The following is a 20,274-nucleotide window of genomic DNA, read 5'->3' as shown; positions in this document are numbered from 1 at the left end:
TGTAACACAGCTACAACAGAACCCTATTTTCAGGTTGTGTGAGGGTGCAGTTTTGTTGATAGTGACGTCTTTACTGACAGTTGAAGTGAGTTCAGCAGTCCTATGTATTCTGTGATTGAAAGCAATCATAAATGCTGCCAAGGATCCTGGCAGTGATCGGTGCACAGTGCCAGTAAATCGCCTTGTACCTTTGTCTGGAAACCATCCAAAAAGTAGATTGCTTTGCTGTCAAACATCAAACTGCTTTCCCTCATATGAGTGCCTCCCTTGAACGTGCCCTTCCTTGAGTCCTTCATGAGTCCTGGGGTGTGTTTTGTCAGAAACTCTGAATTTTGAATTTTCACATCTTTTGATCGCATCAAACTAAGCCTCGGATCAATAAAAGACTGTTCGAGAAAAACTTGACAGAGTAGAGCTGGGCAATATATCGATATTATATCAATATCGTGATATGAGACTAGATATCGTCTTAGATTTAGATCGTAATATGGCATAAGTGTTGTCTTTTCCTGGTTTTAAAGGCTGCATTACAGTAAAGTGATGTCATTTTCTGAACTTTCCAGACTGTTGTAACTGTTCTATTATTTGCCTTTACCCACTTAGTCATTATATCCACATTACTGATGATTATCTATCAAAAATCTCATAGTGTAAATATTTTGTGAAAGCACCAATAATCAACACTACAATATTGTTGCGCGATCGATATCGAGGTATTTGGTCAAAAATATTGTGATATTTGATTTTCTCCATATCGCCCAGCCCTACCTTCAAGTTCAGTAATGTTATGTGACTTACTGAAAGGAAACTAACTTGATTTACTCACAGACTGCAGTGTCAGTTGAGGTGAAAAACATTAACAGCCACGTGCAGACCGTTAGCAGCTGATTGGGCTTCTGGGAAAGAAGAGGCCTCTCAAATGAAAGACGTTTTTAGTGTTTAATTGCTGGCTGCTTATTTCTCCACTGATCAAATTGTGTTTTACTGGAATCCTTTGATGGTATCTTCAGGATTAGACCTTACTTGGCTATTTTACTCTTAAAAAAAGGATGTCAGTGACAGTTTTGGGGTTTTGCTGTATTCAGTCAATATGCATATACAATTTTCAACACCAAATATACAGTATGTTGCTTATTCTTGCCAGAAAGCAATACAAATCTGTCACTTAAGATCTGATAATTCTTTTTTTAACAGTAAACCAACAATAAACTGTCAACATTTAACATGCCTGCCTCGAGCAGATGACATAAAAAAATCCGGCATGAGATGACGTTAGCTTGAGCTGAGCGTACAAAAAACTGTTGGACGCGAAGTGTTGAGAGCGGTCTGAAATCTGAGGTTTTTGCTCACGGGGATTACTTTTACATACGTTTACCGCATTATGTGAAGCTTTGGCCACGTTCAATATGAACATCCGACTTTGTAACGTAGATATTACAGAAAATAAGGAAAAGCATAATAGGTCTCGTTTAACAAACAAACATGAGAGTGTTAATCTTCTCATAAGCATGAGCATATTTTTGGGCACTTCTGATCTGTCTACTCTATGACGCAGACGTTTGTATGAATCAGGGTGTGTTGCTTTAACTCATTTACACATTTCTTATGTGACAACTCGGTGTAAAAATCTCACATTTCCCCCTGCTGATACATTCATTTGAAAATAAGATGACGCAACCTGCACTCTTTGGAGGCGTGAAAAGAAGGCATACAGTGTCAAAAAATTAAGCACTCACAGTTTCCTCACTGTAATTATGAACTGCAGGGGGAAAGGCATTGGATACATTAATTTAAAAAAATAAATAAGAGATCACAGCAAGGATCGACAAGGGCATTCATTTAGGATTGTGTATCAGTTTAGGGGCCAAAAAGAGTTAAAATATAAAATGCTAATCAAATCATATGAAAGGAAAAAAATAGTTTAAATAAAGATTGTTGAAGGTGTATAAAAATACAGATCTACACCAAGCCATCCAGGTGCTTAAGGTAGGTAAGGTACATTTAATTGCTAACAATGCTAAAAGTCTATGTTCCATGTCAGTGCCTAAATGACAATCATTTATTGTAGCAAATATAGCCAAATATGTAGGTCGATGTGGCTCACAAAACATTAAACAGATGAATATATTTGGTCCTGCACTAATCTCATAAGAATATGTAGCTTTTATTGGAATCGTCTGGAAGATTACTGGTATAATCAATCAACCAGACAAATTGCCTGTCAACACACATGATTTTTGATGTTCCTTGAAAATGCCTTTAAATACCATTTTTTTATGTAACAGGATGATTCACTGTCTCTGATTTTCCTTGGCTTTAAAAATAAACGTCAGCAACTGGCCTGAGAGTTTGAGTTAAAACACTAATGTAACAGAAAATAATTGCCTACTTAAAAAGTAAATTAACAGGCGCCTGGGTAGCTCACCTGTTAGAGCAGGCACCCATGTATAGAGGTCGACTCCTCGACCCAGCGGCCGTAGGTTCGACTCCACCCTACGCCCCTTTGCTGCATGTCATTCCTCCTCTCTCTCCCCTTTTCAGCCTGGTCTCAGAGAATTCCGTGAAATGATCAGGAACTGTTAACGCCGCATAACGTGGTGTTTGCATGGAATGTGTGAAAATTTCGTGTGGCCACCATGGAAACAATTCCAATGTAAAGTCAATGGGAAGATGACGTAGCATTAGTAGCGACTACGGTAGCGAGTAGTATGCAAACCCGAAAATCCGCGTAGGGAGGTTGGTTGGGATGGTGGACGGGTCAAACACAGTACTTTCACCCAGGAGACCAGGGATCGTGTCCCGCGTGTCATATTTCCAAAACCCAACCGTAACCGTCCCGTTCTTCTTTTTCTAAACCCAACCATCCTGTTGTTGTCCCATGTGTCATGGAAACGTAAGCCCACCCACAACCTTTTCCTTAACTTAAGGGGCCATGTTCATTTCAAGGAATTCTTCCGTGGGCCCATCACGGAATTTTTTGCGATTCCGTGAAACTGCCACAGATTTTGAGTTAAGGGGCCGTGTTCATTTCACAGAATTCTGTGAGATCAGGTTGTCCCTTTCATGTCTTCAGCTGTCCTATATAAAGGCCTAAATGCCCAAAAAATAATCTTAAAAAAAGGTAAATTAACACAGAACCACACAAAACAAATGATTTTAAACCCAAACAGTGATGTCACAATAGGTGTTCTGTCTTGAATTGGTGATGGCAAACACTTGCTTGACATCACAGCTTGTCTCATTACCGTAGAAGTAGGTGTCCAATGTGATACAGTTTGATCCATTTACACGAGTCATTTCATGTGATGAGATTTGAAACAATTGCAACAAGTGTTTGCACTTAGTCACATATGTGCATCTCAATTGGCAAGACAAAATTGTTGCTTTTCTTCACGGGCACATACAGTTTACCTTCCTGAAGGTTATAATATTCCGATTTAGTTTTGGAGCCGATTTAGAGAGGTGTTGATTCAACATGGTTATTTTGGAGCCTGAAGTTTGTGGTTCTGTTAAATTATCTTGCATCATACTGAGATGTTTTTCTAATACGTCAAACCCATTTATATCAATTGTAGAGGGTATCATGGGTAGAGTAAGAAAACAAAACGCCTCTTTATAATGCAATACAATTTAACAGCAGCACAAACTACGCGCTTCAAAATGATCATGAATTAATACCTCTTTCAAACTGTTTTAACAAAAAATGATCATTCATTGAACTTTCATGAAAGTAGGGCTTTTTTTGGTATCAGAAAGCTACCTGACCCATACAAAACCCATGTAGTTTCTAAGTGGGAAAATTCGCAAGTAACTATACCAGGTACATCAACCGGCAGCACTGGAGTGTATTAAAATGAAAATAAATGTTTGATGAGATAATTCACTTGCGCACACACATAGAAATGGCATATAAACCACTTGCTCAGGACAAAATGTAACCTTGTGGTTTTCCTTGTGCCTGTATCTGTGCTGGATTGATTTAACACCTGCCAATTGGACTTTTTTTGCATGATTATATTGTCCATATGCGTGCATTGTGGATAATGTGATTCTTTTGTGGAATCCGTGGTCTGGTCCCTCTGTCTGCTTTCAAGAAATCAATCTCCACTGTGTTTATCTGCACCCTTCAAAAAGTCCCAAATCAGGCTCCACAGTTACGATGGACTTGTTTGTGAAGGTGCTTTCTGGCTTCAAACGCGTATTAGTCCACCTTAACAAGTCCCCAGTTAAAGGCAAACAGTAAGGTGTTGTTAAGCTAGTCCAACAAGTCCACCTCGGTCAAGCTGTACACGTTGTCTTTTCCTGCTCAAGGAGTCCATAAGGAACTGGATGGGTGATGATGTTTTGTTATAGTGCGGTATTTAGCAGAATGATACTGGATATAACCATTTAGTCAATGTCATTGAGCTCACTGGAGACCTAAATTGCTTCAAAGAGAAATAATGTGGTCCCTGGCAACAAGACCACAGCTCCGGGAGGGAAATCAGTCTTCCCTCATTAAATGTAGGACCTCCAGGGCTCCTCCGTTGACCTCTGATAGTGGAATGTGCAGCAAAATGTCAGCACAAGAGAAACATGACTCTTGTTAACGAGGGAAGTTGAATCTAACGGTGCCGACTTAACTTTAAATGATATGTGCTAGGAAAATGTTGGACACCAACGTAAAAGTGATCGTTTGGTATGTGATCATGTAACTGCATATTGGAAGAGAGGAAAATATTAAGAAGTAGTGGGAGGCGAGGTGAAGGAAGTGATAAGAGAGAGAAAGATTTTTATCATATTTTGATGAAGAACAAAAATGGATCCTCTTTCTAAGGCCTTTATAAGACGTTAAGGGAGGGATTTTCAAGCAAGAAGCCCAAACCAGAACTAAAGGAATGGAATCATGGGAGCCCTCGCAAGTAAATGAGCATCTGAGATCCTTCCTCTCCAGGAAATAAAACGTATACAGAAATGGGCACAACCCTTCAGCTATCCACCCATGTTCAAGGTGTTCTTCTCCGCCTTCTACCTTCATTGAAAGTCATTAAACATCCCCTTCTGTATCCAGTCTGAACAAAGAACAACAGAGGGTTATCAACAGTTTCATTCAGAGGGCTGACACCTCAGTCCGTCAGCCACTCTCCTCTGAATCCTTTCTGAATCTCTACCCTTTTTCACCTTCAGTCCCAAAGCTCATTCCCACATCAACACAGACAGCGGCGGTCACTCTTGGTCACTTCCTCTGAGGAGTGAACCACATTGGGGACAAACCCGCTCTTCACGCCCTCCCAGCCCTCCTGGATTGTGATATCACCAGACCGAACCAGGGCGAAGATGTCTCTAGTCAGCTCGGTGAAGGCGTGCTCCACGTTGATGGCGTCGCGCGCCGACGTCTCGACGTAGCGCATCCCGTACGCCCCTGCCAGCTTCTCTGCTTCCTGGCGGGTCACCTAGAAGATAAAATGAGATGAGATGAAACTTGCCCATGTGGGAACTTGGCAGTCAAGAGCTAGTAGATGTAACACACTCTCTGAGAACCACAGTAGAACTTCTGAGGTCTTATGTCCAGATCTGGAAATGCCTGCCAACTGCCTTTTTTCAACCAGACAGTCCCAGGAACTCTCCAGGATCTAAATGCAGAAACTAAGGGATTTTTCAAACCAACAGTTTGTTTACTCTGGTCCGAATCAGCGGATGAGTTTTAAGCTAGACTTTTTACACTTTCCCCTTGGTTTGGTTTCATTTTACACAAAAATACAAGGGACCCAGAAATGCATCACTAAAAGCTACATGAGATTGCTCACCTTTCTCACTGGATGTGTCTGGGGCAGGAGTTAGAAAGAAAACACAGGAAGTAGGTTTTGAAGATGGTCCTACCTGCCCAAATATCAAGAAGGCAACAGACTAGTCTACGTCAGGCCTGATTCATTCTCCGCCTCGCTGCCATTTTAATATGCAAAGTGCACCTGGCTACAGGAGCTGTTTAGCTCAAACTTGCAGAGTAGCTACGCCTGGTAGTTTAGTCAGATGGAGGTCAGATCACGTTCCCACCAGGAATGAACCGCTCCATAATTTCTTTTGTGAATGACCAAGACCTTTCAGGATCCGGCTAAAGAGGCTAAGACGGGAAACCTTTCATAATTTCCTGGTTTATTTTATCTGTTTATTTTATCTGAATCCTTAAACATTGCATCATATCAGTGAAGACATGTCGTGCAGTGTTTTGCAGTGCCATCCTGACTAAATTTCAATGGTGATATTTTTGCTTTCCATCTGCCAGCTTCCCCAAGAGAATTGAACAAATAATGACGACTTGCCTCTGATCCAAATGTGTGCTGAACACAAGGTTATTTTTAATGCTGCAGACTTTGTTAAATTGCAGATTACATAATATTCAAAACAGCCACTATCCCAGCCACTAATTCAACAAAGCTTTATTAATATTGTTGTGTTCACTTTTGTACTTTACACACCTGGCGCTGTGCCTCCAGGTCACATTTGTGACCCACCAATAGGAAGACGATGCTGTGGGGCTGGACGTGGCTGCGAGCCTCCTCCAGCCAATCATGAACATTCTGAAAGGAGCGGCGGTTGGTGATGTCGAACAGGAGGAGCCCTCCCACAGAGTTACGGTAGTAAGCCCTAGTGATGGACCTGCAGAGGTTGCAAAATGGAGAGTAAAGATCAGAGCTAGATCAAGCAATTCATTTGTCAAGTACAATAAACAGATCCCTTAGTACTACCAATGTTGAGCTTTCCATTCCAAACAGTGAGTCCTTGATTTCAGACAGGTATAAAAGCAGGCTTTCTCGTTTCTAACTCACGACAGTCAGTTTTTCTGGCTGACATGACAACTGTCACTGGCAGATTGTATCAGCTTTAGCTGGCTAATCAAGCTAAAGTTAGCTCCATGTGTTAGTTGAAACCTAGTCTTGCATTGCCAGACCTTTCTCCACAGCGCTGCAGAGAAGGGTCTGTCGAGTCCACACAGCATTTTGGGACGGGAGAAAAACGTGCTCTGGTTTATTGGCATTTTTTTATACCAATCACAATCGTCTTGGGCGGCACTAAGCGCCCGACAGAGCTCCTCAAATTACATTTGCTGCCAATAGCCTCGGGAAGGAACTTGTTTTGGTGGAACGTGTACGTTCAAAAGTTGTTTTAGTCGTGCAACAGAAAACGCAGATTGGACGGATAGTCTAGCTAGCTGTCTGGATTTACCCTGCAGAGATCTGAGGAGCAGTTAACAATAGTGCATATAAATCGACCAGAGTTTAAAATGACAACACAAAGAAAGCGGGAGGTGACGGAGGAGGACGAAATGAGAGACATCTGGTGGAATTTCCGGCAGCACCTGAACAACCCCAGAAGTGAAACACCGTGGATATAGACTAGAACTAATGTCATGTTTAAAAGGTGAATCTTGTAAATGGGGTCCTAAATATCGGGTGTCTGGGTAGCTCACCTGGTACAGCGCGTGCCTATATACAGAGGTTTACTCCTCGACGCAGCGGCCACGGGTTCGACTCCGATTTGTGGCCCTTTGCTGAATGTCATTCCCCCTCTCGCTCTCTCCCCTTTCATGTCTTCAGCTGTCCTATAAATAAAGGCCTAAAATGCCCCAAAAATAATCTTGAAAAAAAAGGGGTCCTAAATGCACCTGATGGCTACAAACAAGATATAATGCTAGAAAAGATTGCAGCTAAAGCTTCTAGCATCCCTAATGCTAATAATAATAATAATTTTCCCAGGGTCCTATGTTCTCCAGCTTAATATCCTCGCTATATGAAACATTAGTAAGACCTTTCAAAGCGTTTTATTTTCTCAGCAATGTATGTTTCTCTAGGTCAAATGTTGAAATCGCCCACCTACAGCTTATAGCCAACTGATGTCATACTGCATGAAACCTATGCCCTCATATGTGCAGGCAAGACAGTTTTCTTTTTTCTTTAGACATTGATATCTCCACGGTGGCTAAATGGATATTTACCATTCAAACTGCATTTGAGACTTCTATCTTCACTCGCAATTTGAACCGTGAAGATAGCCCTCACCAATCTCTTACAATGTTAGTCCATATGACGAACATAGGACCCTGGGAACATTGGGATGACCCCGCTGCAAGATTACAGGAAAAACAGAAACTGCCTTGTCCTCGTATTGCCGGATAGAGCTAGGTAGTTCTAGTGTTTAGTAATATATTATGGTAGGCTAATATCAGGGTAATATTTATTATTATTTGGCTGCTTATCCTTTACTTGGACACACAAGACATTTGGTATTTATACTTCATAGTGTTTTTATTTTCAAACTATGTTTTCACTTTTAATGTTACAAGAGAAAAGGATTTTAGGATGAGAAATAACCAGTGTTTTTGACAAACCTAATTCTATCTCAGTTAAAACATTTGGCTGTGGTTGCTGGAGTGTAAACTTCCCCAAATCCAGTAAAGAGCTGGACATACGGCTAACATTTAGTCTGCACTCTGATATAGTAACATCAAGGACCAGCTTCCTCACAGTGGGGAAGTACTACTCATTGAATTGTCTTAGCTTAATGTTTCGTTAGCTAACAGAATGTTTCTTGACCTTGGGGTTACACTGCGTGCAGCAGTAAACTAGTTAGCATGCTAACATTTGCAGTTTACAGCAGACACACATATTAATACGTTCCTTGCACTTATATTTTTGGTTTGTAAGACTATTATATCTGTTCAGGATGAAGAGAATGAGAGATAAGACACATGCAATGAAAGAGATAATAAGACATGATTAATCCAGGGGGGAAGATATTCAGAGGGGAGAAGCTGATGGCAGGAGGTGTGAAAGATAGAAAAGAAGCTGAAGTGATGGAGATGTAGGGTGTCAGAGTTGAGAAGTTGGGAACAGAATTGAAAAAATTTAAACAGCTGAGTGTGAAGGGTTATGGTGCGTTCTTTTTGTCCACCGAAGTTGATTTACGAGTCGTTTTCCAGAGTTACGAACCGGAAGTTGCAAAAAGAACGCCACCGAGGTCATATATACGACTCGTCAAGTCGTCTGAACTCAGAGGACCCCGAGTTCACTTTCAAAGATAGCTACGTCGTGCATCACACGTAGTAAACATTGTGGTTTTCTACAATTTTAAGCACTTTTGTCTTTGTTGTAACCAAATGAAGAAGTCGTACACATAGCACTGTATACTGCTACCTATAGGCATGTCGCTACAGTCTTATTATGAGTTAAATACCGCCTGATTAGTTATTTTGTAGCTTGTGCAGCTGAAATTGGCTAGAGACGCTCGGTTGCTATATGACAACAATGGCTTTAAGCCGAGTCTTGAGCAGAAAGCAGAGCAGTAGCCAAACGTTAACGTTAATCAAAACGTAATTTTCATGTATCAAACTGAAATATATTTGTGTAATATGTCAATAACTTGGTGAATAGAATCCTAAATGTTACTAAAAATGTTACAAAAATCCATCTTTTCTCCGACTCGTAGTATTGTGTGACAAAAAGAACGCAACAACCTGCGGTTATTCGTTTTTCGACATGGATGTGACGTCACACTTGAGCTACTAGTCACGATTACAAGACAAAAAGAACGCACCATTACTCTATGCCTTACATTACACGATCTGGCTCATTTGGCTTGTTTTTGTGACCAGTTTTGATGATCGACAAATGATTTATTGTAAATTTAGTTATTTTAGAAAAATGTTCCTTGGAGAACAAAACGACTTGGAACCACACAGTCAACATGTATGATATGTAGTATCATATCAGTATGATAACACATTTTTGATTACTGCCCATTTTACACTTGTAAATGAATGAAAAAAATGTACTGATTTTCCTTTTCAGTGGACAGGTTTGAATATGAATTTATTTAATTATATGCATTTTTGGTGCCTCTTATTAGCATCTTAACTAATTTAAACTAAATATGAAATGCAATATACTTTATCAGCACTGCCAACACGCCATGTATCTAACCATGCAAACTGTTAACTTGCAACACTATCAATATCATCCTCTGAAAGTTAATATAAATTCAGCCTGAGTGAACTAAATAGAATGGTGGTGTTTGATTTTACAAAAGGAACACTGCAGTCTCGACTGGGAGGAGAATTGCTACTCGATTTTGACAAGATGTGACACCCTGCATGCAAACCATGCGTACCAACCCCCTTTATGATGCCGCTATCTTCCCACAGTGTGCTTGCAGAGAGAACGTCAACATAAATATAACGATGAGAAAAATTACAGACTTGATATGGAAAGAGAGACGTGTCATGAAAGAGGGGAGGATTAGTGGACGGAGAAGATACAGTAAGGGGGAAGGAGTAGGCGGAAAAAATTCAAAACCAGCGAGTTATTCATTTGAGTTAACACAAACACACACACACACACACACACACACACATCGCGTCGTCAGGTGAGGTGGATTCAGATCAGAAGCTGTCAACTCATCTGTAGGATCAGGAAAAAGACATAAATCCCAAAATACATAGAAATGTCAGTACAAGTGGATCCTAAGTAGGCTATTTTCCCAAAATGGCTACAGTACATGAGTCAAAATGGAAATGTTCAATAAACAGTGCAAGTAGTCTTACATTTATATCCTTACATTTTTGAGAGATCATAGATTTATTTGATGTTTCAAACATTCTGGATGACATTTCTGACTTGTCTTTCGGTCTCGAAGGAGGGGACGTGTAACGGTTGCCATGGAGACGCGTATCATACTGACAGGTGAGATCAGTCCCCTTCTGTCAGGATGATGAGTATGTGTGTGGGTGTGCAAGCATGTGAGAAGCTGCATTTCATGCTATAAGGCACATCATTCTGGCTGTATTATGTTATACCGATGGGGGATATATGCTTTTTTGACGTTCAGATGCAAAAGTAATGAGATTGTTGGGTTCAGTGTCTTGCTAAAGGGCAGCATTTTACATCAAAGCTCAGTAAAAAAACTAGGTAATAAAGGGGTGATATCTTGGGAACACCGTGGTAATACCATTGCAGGTACAGAGATATAATATCTTGAGACTAGAGGTAATAGTTAAGTTTTTTTTTATATATTAGAGGAAGAATGGGGGTAAACGTAGATATTTAACATTTCAAGCTAATTATTTGGCAGATCATCACTCGTAATAACGCGGTAATAATCTGCTAACAATAGGCTAATCTGCTATTACCATAACATCACCTTTTTACCTTATTATATTAAAAAGCAGGTTTATTTTAAAGGCAGAATCATCTGTGCCATTCAAATGTACCCTTATGTATGTAAGAAAGGTTTTGAACAACTCACCGTAGCTTCCGGCCGCAGCCATTTTATCAGTCAAAAACAATTGATTTCCGAATGCAACATAACAGGGAGGAGAGAAAAGAATAACAATTTTGACCTTGTAGTTGAAAGGAGCCTGATATGGAGTCCGTTCATTCACATTCGGATATCGACTCGTTTTGACTGCCGAGGTGGTAGTGGCCGGAAACAAGAGCTACGGCGAGTTGTTCAAAACCTTTCTTTTTAGTAAACTCTGTGTACACAAACAATGTTGTCAACGCTTTCGTTCATGTGTAGAGCCCCTGGTAATACTTGGAGCAAAGTTTCATGTGTCAAGCCTTCTTAGTGTTTTAAAAATAGCTTATTTTGAGGCTAGCATAAAAGTGCCCTTATCACTCCCATTCCAAAGGCCATTTGACCAAAAAACAATATGCTTTTAAACGAAAGTTTGACCGAGAGTCAAACTTTCGTTTAAAAGCATATTTAGTGCAACCTAGGGTCTTTTTGTGAATGCACCGAGAGTGCATTCACAAAAAGACCCTAGGTTGCATTTTGGCGAGAGTTACGCTTTAAGAACACTTTTATGTGTTTACAGTACGTATTAGAAACAACCCCTCTAGTTGTTTTCTCTACTCCTATCACTTGAAACCTCATTTAAATAACTGCTCTTTCTCTTTGTGTGAGCAAACACATTAGTCACAGGGAGAAATTTTAGTTGAGTTTCCAGCCTACGTCATAAAGCTGTAAATATTGCCAAACATTAAGTACTAATGATCTCTTTTTTTTTTTTTTTTTTTTTATCTTTCCTGGAATGTAATACAATTCACAATCTTTTGATACTATTTTGGTCTGGTGCTGTTAATCAGACATCTAATATTTATAATGTGATATTCTGATAAAAGTTTATTGATCTGTGAGAAAAAACAAAAACATTTTCTTCAACAAGGAGGTCAGAGGTCAGCTACACAGCTTCATTTCACCCCGGATGACTCTTTCAGTTTCCAAATAAATCAGAATTAAAAGAGGAGAACCACAACTTCCGTGTTGGGGACATCTGTGCTGCTAAGTGGCTGTGATTCTGCACTGCATTTCTCCGAGATCACATGTATTATGTGAATGCTCTGACGTGTTTTTTGCTGAATTAGTTTTGAGTTTGTAATTGTCAGTCAGCTGCCCGTGCTGACAGTTCCCCTTCGTGTGTTTACTCCAAATAAACTGCTGTTGCAGAAACATGAAGTGCATTACCTCCTAGTGTGCGCCGCTGACCTTTAAGCCATGAAGACGGCCGATGGTGAAGCTCTGAACATCAGTCTGGGATTTACAAGTGTTGCAAAGTAGCAATTATAGTATAGATACTTAGTATATCTGCAAACTCTCGTGCATAATGCAAAATAATAACTTGTCTTGTCATCTTCCTCACGTTGTCGCTATATGTTTATATTGAAATATTACAAAACATCACACAATAACAAGGCCATGGCCTGTGGTGGAATGTAACTAAGTACTTCCACTCAAGTACAAATTGTAGGTGCTTTGCTTATGCTAGGCTACTTTACACCTACTCTACTACAATTCAGAGGAACATACTGTAGTTTTTACACCACTAGATTTATGTTTTGGTACATTTCATAAATTAAACCAAAAATGAGGCGGAAATAGTTTACATTAACTTAAACTGATTGAAACTCAACCAGCTAATTATCCAGTATGATTAGAGATGATATAATAACATAACACTGAACAGGTGTATTCTTCATAATTTGAACTTTTATTTGTACAGCTTTTAGTGCATTTTACAATAAAAGCCTACTTCTATATAATTCAGTTTTTCTACTTTTAATTTTTTTTTTTTTACAGTGTATTGAATATGTTTTTCAACTGTTCTCGTGGCAAACAAATAGCCTACCATAAATCACTATTGTTTATCGCACAATTCAGCATTAAGGGCACACTTTGGTCACTACTGGCATAGTATAGGAATATCATATCGGATATTAGCCTACTGTAGCCTATATAAAACTCAGAATAGACATGTATAACTTTCTCCCACACACACACACACACACACACACACACACACACACACACACACACACACACACACACACACACACAACCAGCTGTTCTTACCTGAAACGCTCCTGGCCCGCGGTGTCCCAGATCTGCAGTTTGATCCGCTTGCCCGGCTCGATCTCCACCAGCCGGGAGAAGAAGTCCACGCCGACCGTGGGGTCCGACACCTGGGCGAAGCGTCCCTCCGTGAACCGCCGGATCAGACACGACTTGCCCACCGTGGAGTCCCCGATGACGATCAGCCGGAACTGATAGAGCCATATAGCCTCCATGTCTTGGCTGGGCCTGTCTGTCGCTCTCACCGGTCGGTCTGTCGGTCTATTGATCGGTCTGTCTGTCTGTCTGTCTGTTGAGGCGTGAGCGTTGGGTAGGCGCGTGCGCGAGAGAGAGAGAGAGAAACAAAGATAATCTTTATCCCTCTACATTTTTATAGCCTAATATTCATAATATTTGACGACTGTTAGTGGCCTAATAATTAGCGGTGGAATGTAGGCTACATTTACTCAAGGAAGGCACTTTACTTGTAAGCCTACTTTCCTTTAGTATTTCATATGTTATGCTACTTTACTACAGTTCAGATGCAAACATTGTGCATTTAACTCCACTACATGTATTCAATAACTTAAGATTTAGACAGATGCTAAGCTACTGGTAATGACCTACTAATGACACATGAGAGGATCAGTTATAAGGCAGGACAAGCATTGAAGCTGTTACATAAACACAACTTAAAACCATACAGGAACTTTCATTCTAGCTGCTTTGTGACCTACTGCTCCTGTAATGTGGTCTTTGAATGATAATATGTCTTATAACCTGCAACAAATGTAGCAGTTGTGTTTCCAAAAGGCTAAATAGGTGGAAATGTTCTATGAAAAGTTAGGAACTATGTGTAAAGTTCTGATAATATAGCTTACTAATGGCACAGGATCAAGCAAGACAGGACATGCATTAAAGCTTTACAAAATCATGTCTTTAAAACCATATAGGAACTTTCATTCCGTCTACTTGAATGTTTCCACAACCAAAACTACCATGGAGTGCAATCTGAAGTGGTAATATGACATCATTGTCTTAAAATTAAGCTTCCGACCTTTTTTTTTCAAACACAAGAATGGTCATTATATGATTTATTAAAAACAAACAAAAAACGTATTATAACCTTGTTTTTTTTTAGGGGGGAGGGCTACATTATTATATAAACATATGGGAACATTTCCCTAATTTAATCTTTGAAAAGTAGTCAAAGGCATGTTTTCACAAACAGAAACATCTTGTTGTGTACAGTTTTAAGTGCGAGCCACTGCAATGAGACTCTATATTATGTATTATATTAGGCCTATATAATGTCAGTAGTGATCTTTTATTGAGTCCTACGCTGGGTTATTTGTCCAAGCTAAATTTCCAAATGAGTTAATCCCACTTTTGATGAGGGATTAGGAATTTTTTAAGAAAGTATTTAAACTTTTTTGAAAGAAAACCACATCAGACGCAAATAATCATTCGAGGCAGAGTATTTTACATGTCTGGAGGGGTCCTTTCCTTGGGAACTTTAGGAAAACATTGTCTTATAAACATATGAAAATGTTCCTCTAATCTTTAAAAACAAAAATAGGCTACACAAAAGTTTGCAGTGTACAGTTTTGAGTAGTAGCCTCTAGTTATAATACAACTAAGTTTGTCCTATATACTATTTCTACAGTATACCCATTGAAACTTATAGTCTTTAGGTACTTAATAATTTCTTATGTTTTATGATATTTTTGTTTTTTATCTCCACTGGCGTCCCTATGGTAACATACTGTGACTTCTACTGTGTATTCAGTCCTAAATTTGTGGTATTCTTTGTAAAAATCCACTAAAACAATCTTTCTATAACATTATACTGCTGCTATTGAATACAAACACTGAAAAGTCATTTTAAAAGAATGCGTATTCCTGGACTAACTCTCTTTTGATTCAGTCACAGGAATATAACCTTTAACTTGCTATTTGCCGACATCACACACATAACTGTGCTTCATTGTATTCAGTGCGTGATTCAATTAAAACCACGAGAAATGAGAGAAAATCCTCTTAAGCTTTTCTCGTCACTCGATGGCATCAATAGATGTTTTAATAAGCATGCTTTTTAGGATTATTGGCCGTCGCCTAATGCCCTTTTTCATATGAGGCTTTGGCATTTGAATGTGTGACTTTCCAAATAATTAGACTCTGCTGGCTTGTTTACATATTGGGACTATAGTAGCATTTTTGACATTTTTTTTTAAACTTAAGTACCATTTAGGTACAATTTTGAAGTACTTGTGCTTTACTTGATTGTTTCCATTCCATTCCACAGTGTCACTACATTTCATAAGGAAATATTGTACTTTTTACTCAGCTAGTTACTTTATTTGCATTAAAGTGCTCATTTCTTAATATCTGATATGAAGCGGGACTACTAATCTACCCAGAAGTATACAAAGTATAAAATTGGCTCCACATTGATGATCTACAACATTATTAAGCTCTCACGTGTATTTGTTAGTGATAAAACAGAATAATATTCTATAATATCTTTGAAAAGAGACATTCTGTATAATGAGTTCTTTTGATACTTTGAGTACACATTGCTGATCATAATTCTGTACTTTTACTTAAGCAACATTTTGAAATCAGGATTTTTACTTGTAATGGAGTAGTTCTACTTTTACTCAAGTAAATGATCTGAGTACTTCCACCACTGCTTTTCTATTAGGGTCAGAAACATAGGTCAGAGTAAAAAAATAGGCTAAAAAATGTTAATTTGGCAATTATTTTTTTCATATAGGCTATAGCAGTGGGGTCTGTGGGAATAAGAAAGTAAGGCCAATCTCAAGGTAACACAAGGGTTAAGAGGATGATCTTTGGATCCAAAATCAGGGGACATGTGATATTAAACTCCACACACTGTTTATCTTCACACTACACCACACTGGCCAGGCCATCAGGCGGGCAGGGAGCCAGGCACATGCAGCCTCCCATCACCACCCCCTCCGTGTCTCTGGGGAGTTGGGTTGCGTAGCTCGGTCGGTATGCAAACATTAGTGGCCGAATCCCCGGTGAATAGCCGCTTTATGGGCTCTCGCACCGGATGCGTTATGGGGGGGGGGGCAATTTGGAGGTCCACAACGGCAGAGAAGATATCACATATCCGACATTGAAAGGTCTCAAAAACCTGTCAAATCTCAAATAAAAAAGAAAAAATGGTGGGGCTTTTATTATCTCGTGTAGTAGCCGAGTTTTAATGCCAGTGTGCTGTAAACAACAACACAACAGGTTTTCCAAAACGGAACATTTCACAGTCTATGCTTATTTGCATATCTCATGGAGAGTCTATAGCCGGATGGATTCCAGACGCTATAGTTATACTTATAAAACGTCTTATAACACAGATTGTTTTTACTGCAGGCTATTATTAGACCAGTGCACATCATGACTGAAAAAATAGGCATTATGCTCTCTAAAGGAAACCAATTTCAGGCGTAATGACATGATAAATATCAGAAATGCTGACTGTGAATGGTAAAAAAAAAAAAGAAAAAGAAAAAAGAAACAGCCTACTTGGAGCTGGAGTGGAGTTTAGGCCAGAATGGTTGCTCTTCTTACGCTGTTTGCGGCGTTCACGACCAAGCTGATGTGGGCTCCATGGCACCGACGAGTCCGTCTGGGTCGATCCTCAGGACGCAGCAGAACAACCCAAACTCCCCCAAAGCCCTCGATGCTTGTCTTAGAAAGCCTGGACACAGACGCTGGTGTAGGCTACAGAAGGCCCTGCTGGAGTCAGGGCTGATTTCCTTGTTGATGTCAGGCCCGAGCTCAAAGAAAAAAACGCATCCAGAGCAGGTGCAATGGAAAAAAAAAACAAAAAAACCCGGATCTTGCGCTTTCAACCGGAGCCACGAATAAACCACGAACAAGTGTCTCGTCTGTGTTTCCACGCCGAGACGCGTGGCTGTTCCTGAGGGCAGGATGATCGCTGTCGGGGGGGAAGGGGGTGGGGGTCCCGCGGTATCACGTTTGTGTTTGCTGTGTGTTTGTGGTGTTTCGCTGCTGATGAAATGGCAGCGGTAGCAGCAGCATCATATAGCCTGACTCATCCCGCATCAGTACCACTGCCGTAAAGGACTGTGGAGAGGCGCAACACTGAAGAAAAACGGACTTCGGCCAATCTTAGAGTTTAGGGGGATTGTAAATGAAATAGCAGACAGATAATTATTCTAAAGCAATACTACGAATATTGTGGATGGTTTTATTGTTATTGTTATTAGATTTAGTCAATAACGGTGGAATGATAAATAGAAATTCCTGCAGTATGATTTTGGGGACATTCTAGCTGAAGTGATAAGGGCCTGCATATGTTTTAATATCTTTAAATAAGTAAATGCTGACTGACTGATAGAAAAACAGATGCTGTAGTGTAAAAAATAAAATAATATTATAGTGATTTTTTTAAAATACCATGGTGATCGTTTATAGGTTTAGTGGAACAAGAGGAAAGCTGCACACTGCTGTTCACGCGAGCACGCACCAGTGCGCAGGCACGGAACTGGACGAGCTGCAAGGTGGGACGTGTAGTTTTTACACATGCAGCACTGAACCTTGTGTTTTCTACACTTGTGAGGGCCTACTGTCTCTATGAAGATGAGGTTGTTTGCTAGTTTAAGCTTTTAGGGGTTTCAAGATTTGGATAAGGATAAAGTTAATCGACTAATTGGGATTGTTTTTAGGTCATAGAGAGCTAACTACGGTGGCCGACAGGGGCAAACGCCCTGCAACTTCAGAAAACATGCAAATAGACAAAACACAAGCAAATTAAGAAAACAACTTCATTAATTTGACAACACATGTGCAGCATTCAGCAAACGCGCTGCATATACACACAACACAACCAAATATACAAACGCGCTGCAATTAAAAAACGATGCAAAAAGAAAAGCAAACGCCAAAAAAAGAAGCAATGCAAAAAGAAAAACAACTTCATTAATTTGACAACACATGCGCAGCATTCAGCAAACGCGATGTAAATACACAAAACACAACCAAATACATAAACGCGATGCGAATAAAAAACGCTGCAAAAAGAAAAGCACACAAACCCCGAAAACAAATGCAAAATAAAAACGCTGCATCCAGATTCCACAACGGAAGTTCTCCAGACCTCTAGAGGGAGCAGCTATAGTGGAACAGCTGGATTTATGACTCCTTTTCTGCCTTTTTATTAGAGTTGGGTATGGCTGCATATTAAAAAGAGAACTCCTGTCTCATGCCCTTATTAATAACATAATATAATATATTAGTAATATACAGTCTCTGCTCCCGTCTCAGCCAGGAGGCTGGTGCCGTGCTCGAGCTTCGACTTTTCAAAATAAAAGCTCGCGTTTGGTCGGCTCGTCTTCCTTTGGTGTTTTGGATGTTTTTGAGCTAAACAGTACGGCAATCATGCTAATGAATACAATAACTTTTTCAGGGATCTATTACTCACAACACAATGGAGCAAGCAAAGCAGTTTTGTCTTTATGTGCAGGCCGGATTTTATTCGATTTTATTATTTGCATCGCGTTTGCTGCATGCTGCGCATGTGTTGTCAAATTAATGAAGTTGTTTTCTTAATTTGCTTGTTTTTTGTCTATTTGCATGTGTTTTCTGAAGTTGCAGGGCGTTTGCCCCTGTCGGCCACCGTAGCTAACATTTAAAGATGCTGTATGCGTGATAATGAATGAAATAAGTATTTAAAAAAAATGAACCACCAGAAACAGGTCATCTCTCCATTTGTGTTGTTAAGGCAGGAAGCCCTCATTTATCTCATCTCAAGATATTGTAAAAGTGCCAACGACTTTTCCCCTCTGGACAGACATTTCAAGTTGTTATAAAAAAAAAAAAAATTACATAAGGTGAAATTGTTGTCTTCCAGTCTTGGGCTTCACATTGAGGCTTTGAAACATGGCTCACTGCTGCTAGAAAAGACATTTTATTAAAGTGCATACTCTTACTATAAAATCTATATAGGCTACCTGATTAGCAATGATGCTTAAAGCTGCATTTTGTGTTATTTATGTTGTTCAGTTGATATTCAAGATTAAATCAGTCACTTTATTGAAGCTATCTGTGTATGGTGCAGGCTGGCGAAACAGTAACAGTGACAATGCAGTTCATATTAGCCTATATTGCTTAGAGAAGTGTATTGAGTCATGTACAGGATATCCTGGCTGTTTGCCATCTGCCTCATCTTTTCAGTAATTGACAGCCTCCTACATTTCTCTAAATCACCAGAATAGAACATGTAACAAGGTGTAAAGCATTAAATTGAAGCACACACACACACACACACACACACACACACACACACAGAGAGAGAGAGAGAGAATCTGGTTGCACAGACAGTATGGGGGCGTGGTCGACCGCTCCAGGACAAACTGCTGACAGTTTCTTCTCTGGCAGCTGATCAGATCAAACAGCAGCAGGAGGACGTGGTCTGTACACAGACCGTAGGCTAAACAGATAACAACTCTAAAGTTTGTCTTATTTGCATTGGACACAACAGCGTTTTACATCCAGCTAGATTTTTTTTTTTTTTTTTTTTTAACTTGTTTTACTGTTAGACACTTTTGCACGTTTTGCACGGAGCTCACGGAGACCAAATGTCCCATGAATAGGCTACTCGCAGGAACAGTATAGGCTAACGATGATAATACGAAAGCCTGACTGACTGACTGAACTACAATATTTTGACAGGCTGTTCCTGGTACTGTATCTGCAGGACTCATGAGTGAGTTTTTAGCGACTCTTAGAGTCAAATGTTTACTTTTTACATAGCATTTATTGAAATTAGATCTTATATTATGGCTACATAGTGTGCGCATTTTCTGGTTTTATTTTCACTGCTTAAACAGTTATTTATAGAGCATTTGTAATTCAAGTGTCAAA

At 39.7% G+C, this 20,274-nt stretch overlaps 1 protein-coding gene across 2 annotated transcripts; it reads right to left on the bottom strand.

Moving 5' to 3' along the window:
* Positions 1 to 4,527: 4,527 nt before the first annotated feature.
* Positions 4,528 to 17,201, bottom strand: LOC114545602 (ras-related protein Rab-39B). Of its 2 annotated transcripts, none has more exons than XM_028563993.1 (4): positions 16,912 to 17,201; positions 13,384 to 13,672; positions 6,456 to 6,636; positions 4,528 to 5,432 (listed from the first exon to the last, which is right to left on the bottom strand). In XM_028563993.1, the coding sequence occupies exons 2-4, from the start codon at positions 13,596 to 13,598 to the stop codon at positions 5,187 to 5,189; spliced, it is 642 nt and encodes a 213-aa protein (XP_028419794.1). In that variant the 5' UTR covers positions 13,599 to 13,672; positions 16,912 to 17,201; the 3' UTR covers positions 4,528 to 5,186. The 2 variants fall into 2 exon arrangements, with proteins under 2 accessions (XP_028419794.1, XP_028419793.1); XM_028563992.1 differs by having other exon boundaries at positions 13,384 to 13,664.
* Between the last annotated feature and the right edge of the window lie 3,073 nt (positions 17,202 to 20,274).

The sequence above is a fragment of the Perca flavescens genome, chromosome 19 (genome assembly GCF_004354835.1).
Source record: "Perca flavescens isolate YP-PL-M2 chromosome 19, PFLA_1.0, whole genome shotgun sequence".
NCBI lineage: Eukaryota > Metazoa > Chordata > Actinopteri > Perciformes > Percidae > Perca > Perca flavescens.
Note: the sequence above shows the minus strand (reverse complement) of the source record. Positions and strands in the feature narration are given on the sequence as shown.